The sequence below is a fragment of the Portunus trituberculatus genome, chromosome 10 (assembly GCF_017591435.1).
Source record: "Portunus trituberculatus isolate SZX2019 chromosome 10, ASM1759143v1, whole genome shotgun sequence".
Lineage (NCBI taxonomy): Eukaryota > Metazoa > Arthropoda > Malacostraca > Decapoda > Portunidae > Portunus > Portunus trituberculatus.
The window spans coordinates 11,550,335-11,558,788 of NC_059264.1; the positions used below are offsets into that span (position 1 = coordinate 11,550,335).

An 8,454-nucleotide genomic window follows, 5' to 3' on the forward strand; every position below is an offset into this window, starting at 1 on the left:
ATTGTCATTGTTGTTGTTGTTGGTAGTGGTGGTGGTGGTGGTGACTGTGTTGTTGTTATTCTTAATATTAGTATTTTCATAATCATTATTATTTTTCATCATTATATCACTTTCCAAATGCTATTATTCTTTTCATTATGTTATCATTATTATTATCAGTAGTAGTAGTAGTAGTAGTAGTAGTAGTAGTAGTAGTAGTAGTAGTAGTAGTAGTAGTAGTAGTAGTAGTAGTAGTAGTAGTAGTAGCAGCAGTAGTAGTAGTAGCAGTAGTAGTAATAGTAGTATCATCATCGCTATGATTACCATCATCATCATCACAACTGTAACTAGATGATGAAGGGATGGGATAAGTACTTTTTATTTCATTCAGACCAGCTTTGCATTAACTTCTTGAGAGGGTAATGCGAAATTAAGGGTTCTGGTCAGTGAGGCTGAAATTCCCAGGCAGCAGGATTACCTCGTGTCTGTCAGTGTGATGTCAGCTGAGAGTATGAGAAACGATAAGGTGAAACGAGGTGAGGTAAGATGAGGTGAGGTGAGGTGAGATAAGTTGGAGTGATTTGAGACGAGGTGAGAAGAGGCGAGGGAAGGTAAGGTAATCAGAGGTAAGGTGAGATTAGATGACGAGGGTTAGGTGAGGTGATGTGAGGTAAGGTAGGGTAAGGTGAGGTGAGGTGAGGTGAGGCAAGGTAAGATGACGTGAGAGGCAGGACAGGTTATCAGATGCATGTGACAGTAAAGCACTCACACACACACACACACACACACACACACACACACACACACACACACACACACACACACACACACACACACACACACACACACACACACACACACACACACACACACACACACACGCAGACACACACACACAGTCACTTGCTGGAGTAGTGTTCGGATTTGTGGTCAGATTGGTCCAAGTTTTCACTGATAAGCGACCTGTCCAGCGTGAGGGGCGCAAAGGTCCAAGTAGTTATCATAAACTGTACTACTTTCGTGACCTCTCATGTCTTATTCATAAACGCTTCTGTGTGTTATCTCGACTAGTTTACGAAGGGTCTTGTGAAAGTTATTGTTTTTTTTTTTTTTCATGATTCTAGTGATGGCATGACACCTTTGGGAAATAAAAACCTTGGGAACCTGATCAATTATGCGTGTGACTTTTTAGCAACAGCTCCGACCAAACCATTTAACTCTTTTACTGATAATGTAATTTTCATCTCAGCAACACTGAAAAATTTTACTTACCAAAAATTGAACTACCAGCATTAATTTTTTTTTTTTTTATATATATATATATCCGATGATGCCTTTTGTTGTGATAATTTTTTTTTTTCACCTTCATCTAAACTTACGCATAAGCATCATGTCAAACTGGTAAAAATCTGTGGCAGTCGGAGCGTTAGGAATACGAATTTTGAGATTTCAACTTTTTCTAATTTTAGTTAGGAATAAAATCACTGTTTGGATGAAAATGAAGGAAAAAATATGAAAAAGTTTACTTAATATCTGCTAAGCTATAGAAGTACGTTTTCAAATAGACTTGGTTACAAAAATCTTTTAAATTTAAGGTTGTACGTGACAGGGGGAAAAAAGGACTAGCAGTGAAAGGGTTAAGCCGTAACATGGTAGGTGAGACTAACGACTACTAGTGTAGCACCTGACCTCTAGACGTGGTGCATATGTCTCCTGGGCAGCCAAGTTCCTGACATTGACACCAAAAGCCAAGGCCTCGCCAGGTGCCACACGGCGGACGGCCCTGCAAGGTGACAGTTTCAGCACGCCTCGTACAGCACATCACCGCACACCACCGCCTCGTCCTGCTCACTTTCTCCGGGCAATGTAAAATGCTAGCCAAAAAAATTACCGGTACGTAGAAACCTTACATATGCAAGTGATTTTTGATTCACTGCTTGCTTGTGGTCAGTTTTTGCTAAGGTGTGGCCAGTTATACAACACTGGCAGGCCAACATGAGTGGTGAAGGCGAAGCGGCCGGCCTTGACCCTCACCAGGCGTGCGGTTATACTTTATTCAGTGTGTATTGTGCAATTAAGAGACAACAAACGGACACTCACCAAATCCCGTTGTTTATTCATCACCACGTTGCTCCTCCGTTAATTGCACTTTAGTAAATTTCAGAAAGATATATTCCACTAACGTAAATTCCACCTAAATTAATTTCATCCATCTCATTAAATACAGCCTTAGTGAACTCCACCAAGATAAACTTCATGAAGGTAAATTCCCCTCAGGAAAACTCTTTTCGGGATAATTTAATTCTCGAAAAATAGGCTGACCGATGCAGTCCCTCTCCACAACCCAAACTAACCCATCATGGCAATTTAATTACTTATTTCATTGATTTATTTCATTTGGAGGACAAAGTTCGTGTGAAAATTGACGTAGGTTGGGGAGCACAGGGCACGCGCAACACTCCTCCTGGCTGGACGTAAAACTATGAGATAGCGCCAATGAAAACTGAGCTTTATTCTAAGTAAGAGTAGCTTTTGTATAGTCAAATTACTCTTTCTTTCATTTCATGCGCTATGCAAATAAGAAGGTAACAATTCCTTATTTACATCCGTACATCCTTTTACAATGTATCTGTGCTTTTTACAGTAATGTTTTTTCCTTTCTAGTTTGGCTCTTTTTTCTTTTCTGTGTACTGAATTCTAGAGAGTGAAAATATAAACAGAAACTTCTCATCCCCACACTAATAATATTCATAGATTTTAACAAGTAAAAACAAGATTTACTGGGATTTACACTATGCATTTTCTTTGTTTTCCATAATTAATTTATTTTCCCTTTTTTTCCCATAAGATAAAGATTAATTAGTAAGAAGACATAGAAACTAATCACTAAACTATATATGATCACTTACACTAACAAGGACCCTGAAGAATTGCAAACTGAATAAAGACACGGAGCTTAAAGTGAGTGAATATCAAAACTTAAAATAAAGTATTGAATAAAAGCAAATAATAAACGTTCCAGTGACTTAAGTTGTGGTCGTTCTCTTGGCGCATTCTCGGTGGGAGAGGCAGCGTTCATTTTGTAGACTTAACAGGCGCCATATATGCAACGTGTTTATTATGGTGCAAGATATCACCTAATATCCTGTTCCTTTCATATTTATAAACATTTGAGGTGCAAAGTCTTGGGAAATCTTGTCCTCCTTACGAAATTTATACAGTTCATTGTGCACTGCCTCTACAATGATCCTTCTCTTCACACACAATATTTTCTTTTTCCCTCTGTTCGTTCCTACACACTGTCTAGCTTGGCAATCAGCGCCACGTGAGAGACTCTGCATAAACGAGACACTCTTCAACTTTTTCCCCAATTTCTTGAAAACAGCTATGCATTTTTTTTTTCCTCATCAGAGGTAATAACATGTTCTCTGTGTTTATGCGTTGTTAAATAGTTAATCTCTCAATATCGCCGTGAATATATATTAATTAACGTTCATCTTATTCATTTTCTACTCTTTGTTTATTATTTTTTTACACGTAAGTGGCTCCACTTTTTTTTTCTATTCTCTCTCACTACTGTCAATCTATAGAATAATCTCTTACCTTAATTTTCTAATAGTGAAGTCGTCAGTTTTTTTTTTTTTTCAGTGTTTATTTGCTCTACTTTCAATACACTCAGTCTATTAGCGATCATATGAGTAAATCTGAATCTACGCTTTTCTTCTCTCTTTTTACTTGTGAAATCGTTAGGTTCTTGTTTATCTCTTCCAATATTACTTTTCCCTATCAACGGTGACATTCTTTGCTATTCTGTCCTTCATTACGTAAATTTATCCAGAATGATGTGAGTAAATCTAAATAAACTCTTTTTTTTCCTTATCAACGGTGACATTCCTTGCTATTCTGCCCTTTATTACGTAAATCTATCCAGGTTGACGTGAGAAAATATAAATAAACTATTTTTTTCGGATAAAATCGTCACCTTGTCCTGTATTCCAGAAGTAGCTTTCCCGTTAGCAGCGACTTGCTTTCTCTGTCCCATCATTACCCAAGTAGAGGTGGGAGAAGTTGCATGAACGACAGAGAGAGAGAGAGAGAGAGAGAGAGAGACAGAGAGAGAGAGAGAGAGAGAGAGGGGGGGATAACTTGACCTTCACTCGCCACCACAAAAGAAGAAGCAGGTCACGAATCTGAATAAACACGATAGGAAACATGCGGCCTAATTCTCTGCCACAAAAAAAGGGGAAACAAGTTTCTTTAATAGTAGGCTGTGACCAAATGGAAAAAAATGAGGTGTAACCATGCTCGCCTCACTCATTACATCACACATTTAGAGGCGCCACCTTATCGCGCTCTTGCCAACTATGCAATGTGTTTGGTTTAATCAGAGATAATGGGAAAAAAAAAAAAAAAACTCGTCACTGCGTTGTTGTTTTGAGCAGTCAGACAGGAGACCGAGTGATGAGTGTATATAAGAGGGCGGTGGCGGGTCTGGCAGCCATCAGTTCACCACATCTACCATGGGACACAAGGTAAGCAGCGCCTGGGTCTGTCTGTTCATCTAGCTTACTCATGGATATACTTAATGAGATGCAGCTTTATTAGTGTTCTACATCGCCTTGTTTACTCTACGATGTGGCGTGTGTTAGTCATGGGGTCTTGGGGAAAGCATTGTCACATTTACACACACACACACACACACACACACACACACACACACACACACACACACAAAGATAGGTAGTCATTCTCCTCTTCTACATCCCAAAGTCACAATTCCCTTAAGTATTCACAGCCAAGATCAAATTGACTGGCTAATCACATTGTTGCCTCCTTGGCGGCACTATGATATGGAAGTTTCCCACAAGAGAGGCCATTGATGTGATTAGCCAAATTCTCATGGTCGATTTTCCTCTTGCTGGTGCAGAATACTTGTTAAATTGTGACAGGAATTATGGTAAATCACTTTAACAACTCCAATTAATAGGTTAAACTAGAGTTTGTTAAATGTAGTTGAGAATGAACACCAAAAAGCATACTGATAACTTTGCTCCTTCTTCCTTCACTGCCAGTATTTCATGCGTGACTCAGGCGTGATGGGAGTCTGTAAAACCTCCACAAAGATAGCGTAACAGACGTGCTCACCGTTACTGAACTGTGTGACATTCTATACTAACCTAAAGGAAAAAAACTGACGTAGAAAAGGAGAAAATCGAAGAAAAAGTGTTATAGAAGCGTAATATCTGCTTCTTAAGTAAGACTGTCTTTAAAACTCACTATGAATGTATGCCATTTGGACTGATCTCTTGGGCCCATCCCTTGGTCAGTGTAATGGTATGTGACTAATTCATACTTAAGTAGTACGTACAGTGAACAAAAACTTAACAGGTCTTGGAGGAATTCGCAATCAGGAACAGCAGCTAAAGGCACAAATATGCCCCCCCCAAAAAAACCGTGACAACTGATGCATCTCTTGCCACGCGTCACTCACCGCTGCCTCACCCTCTCTGGGGCACCCGTCGAACAAGTCACATGGATACTTTAATTCAGTATAGTTTTGTTTTGTTTCCATGAAGACGATGTTGCTAGTGTTTTTGTGCCTACAGGTTCTTCTTTTGGCTGCAGTAGTGGCCGTCGCCCTGGCCGACAAGCCAGTGTACAGGCCCCCAACGCGCTCATACGCCCCACCCTCCAGCAGCGAGAGTCGTGAGATTCAGGTGAGCAATGCATTCTCAATTTACAAGGAGCACCGCGAGAACATTCTGACCTTCAGTACATGCACACGGCACTGTATGAGTTGACTATTTCAGTGCAAAGAGGAAAATTAATATCTTAGAAGAGTAAAGGAACAGTATAAAGAGATTCCAAAGGTTCATCACTTTCTCAAATTTTCTATAACTTCCTTCTTTAGTTCACTTATCTCTCCCTTTCCTCAATGTTTTCCAAATCATGCCAAACTCCGCCTCTCATTCAGCTTCAATCTTATAATGACTTTATTTTCCAAACTTCCTCAGCAACCATTATTTTACAACAAACAATCTCTCTCTCTCTCTCTCTCTCTCTCTCTCTCTCTCTCTCTCTCTCTCTCTCTCTCTCTCTCTCTCTCGACCTTTAACATTTTTTGCAGACAATGTCCTCAATAACTTCAACCACTCACTCACTCATCCATCTTTCTCCTTCACCTGAACAGTTTCCCCCCAAATACAAATTCCACTACACGGTGAAGGACGAGAGAGGCAACGACTACGGCCATGAAGAATCCCGGGACGGAGACACCACTAAGGGAACCTACTTCGTGCTGCTCCCTGATACTCGTAAGCAAACCGTGGATTATCTCGTGGAAGGGAAGTCTGGTTTCCTGGCTGAAGTGACTTACGACGGAGAGGCAAAGTTCCCAGACAGCGCCAGTGCTTCCAGGGAGACCTACACGCCACCTAGGAAAACTTTCAGAACCGTATCATCCGAGGAAAGCTCAGAATCAGCCAGCATTGAGAGACCAGTTTTCAAACCGGTTGTGACCTACAGGCCTCCAGCGACTTCCAGACCAAGGCCGGTGGTTACGTACAGGGCCCCCGCTACCTCCAGGCCCAAGCCACAACCACCAAAGACCGAGGCTCCAAAACCCAAGCCATCCCCCAAACCTGAACCACCCAAACCCCAACCACCAAAGACAGAGGCACCAAAAACTGAAGCACCTAAGACTGAAGCACCCAAGACTGAAGCACCTAAGACTGAAGCTCCAAAGACTGAAGCGCCCAAGACTGAAGCTCCTGAGACTGAAGCTCCAAAAACTGAAGCACCCAAGACTGAAGCGCCCAAGACTGAAGCACCCACTGAAGCACCTACTGAGGCACCCAAAAGCGAACCATCCGAAACCGAAACCGAACCGGCCGCACCCCTACCAAGCCCCAATCCAGAGGAGCCCATTAGGACTTACATTGCTCCCTGATTTCAACCGATGCTCCGATAGTGGACACCGCTCATACTTTTCCTTTTATTTATTTCTCTACTTTAATGCTTATCCTATTGCATGTCGACCTTCCTGTTAACACTAGTGTTCTGTGTCGTCATATATGTGTAGCTTAGCTTGAAGATTGTGATGTTTTGCATTAAATAATAAAAACGATGTGAATACGATTTAAGTTTGTATGGTTGGCATTCTTGTCTGTGTGTGTGTAATTCACCTCGGTCGCCTTCTGGTCACCCAGCCAGTCTTCCCCATTACGGAGCGAGCTCAGAGCTCATTAGACCGATCTTCGGGTAGGACTGAGATCAACATCAACAAACAACACACACCGGGAAAGCGAGGCCACAACCCCTCGAGTTACATCCCGTACCTATTTACTGCTAGGTGAACAGGGGCCACACATTAAGAGGCTTGCCCATTTGCCTCGCCGCTTACCGGGACTCGAACCCGGGCCTCTCGAATGTGAGTCGAGCGTGCTAACCACTACACTACGCGTAGCACAGTAGCACAGTTGACCTACAATGTTAATTCAGGAAAGTAAAAAAAAAAATCAATATAAAACAGAAAATTCAATCAACAAATATGAAATCACAAACACTACTCACTCAGTCATCTCGGCCTCCACAGACCCTACGATGCCTTACTTTGTCTTGATCCTGAAGAGGGAAAGTTGTGATATTAAAAGGAAAAGGTTAAAATCAATACCTGATAATAGAAACAATACTGGCTACACCTCAGCCATCATAAGGGTTAGTTAATACTACACTTAAGATCTATTTCCTCCGTGTACGATGCTATCAACCCTTTCTCTACCATGACGCGTTTTCACATTCATTCTGCTTAGTATTTGATGATTTTAAACACCTTCCGAAACTCATATAGAGATTAGAATAGTGAAAACAGTGGCTATTAATCTTCTGACCTCCATAGACCCTTGCTAATGTAAATAAATTAGTCTAATCGTACCCAAAATTCAAGGTAAAAATGCGTCCCAGTACTGAAAGGGTTAAGAACACATAGGTTATGAAACAGTATTTTTCCATACCTAATTTTTTGTTCACTATCTAATTACTGGTGTGGTGTATCATTCCTAACATTCATATCTATATCAAATCTGCTCTAACCATAAGCAAGCTAATAACTACATAACAAAACATGATCAAAAGGACAAATATATTACGTTAATAGATCATAACCCTCATTGATGGAGGGGGTTGGATGGCGTAGTTGGTTAAGGGGCACGTGCTCGGGTCTCCAATTTAGGCGGTCTAGGTTAGAATCCTTGCAAAAACTTAGCTGCCCGTTGGGAGATGTAGCGTTCTCCCGTTAACCCTAGCGGTGCCATATGACCTAAGCTGTTGCGGCGCCTAATGGAATAATCTCCATTTTTTTTTCCCCGTTGATGGAACTCTTTAATCAGCCATATAGAAAAATCTAGTCCGTCTTGGCCAAACACACACACACACACACACACACACACACACACACACACACACACACACACACAC

The 8,454-nt window shown here is 41.2% G+C and overlaps 1 protein-coding gene across 1 annotated transcript; it reads left to right on the forward strand.

The window, feature by feature from the left end:
- Positions 1 to 4,462: 4,462 nt before the first annotated feature.
- On the forward strand, positions 4,463 to 7,116 carry LOC123502184 (pollen-specific leucine-rich repeat extensin-like protein 1). Its single transcript, XM_045251418.1, has 3 exons — positions 4,463 to 4,511; positions 5,586 to 5,696; positions 6,170 to 7,116. Exons 1-3 carry the CDS (start codon positions 4,500 to 4,502, stop codon positions 6,926 to 6,928), a joined length of 882 nt encoding a protein of 293 aa, XP_045107353.1. The 5' UTR covers positions 4,463 to 4,499; the 3' UTR covers positions 6,929 to 7,116.
- Positions 7,117 to 8,454: the final 1,338 nt, after the last annotated feature.

What these genes read in the sequence shown, in the direction of transcription:
- LOC123502184 (XM_045251418.1), top strand. An exon ending in GCGAGAGTCGTGAGATTCAG is followed by an intron (nt 5,697 to 6,169) that starts GTGAGCAATGCA and finishes TCACCTGAACAG; the next exon opens with TTTCCCCCCAAATACAAATT.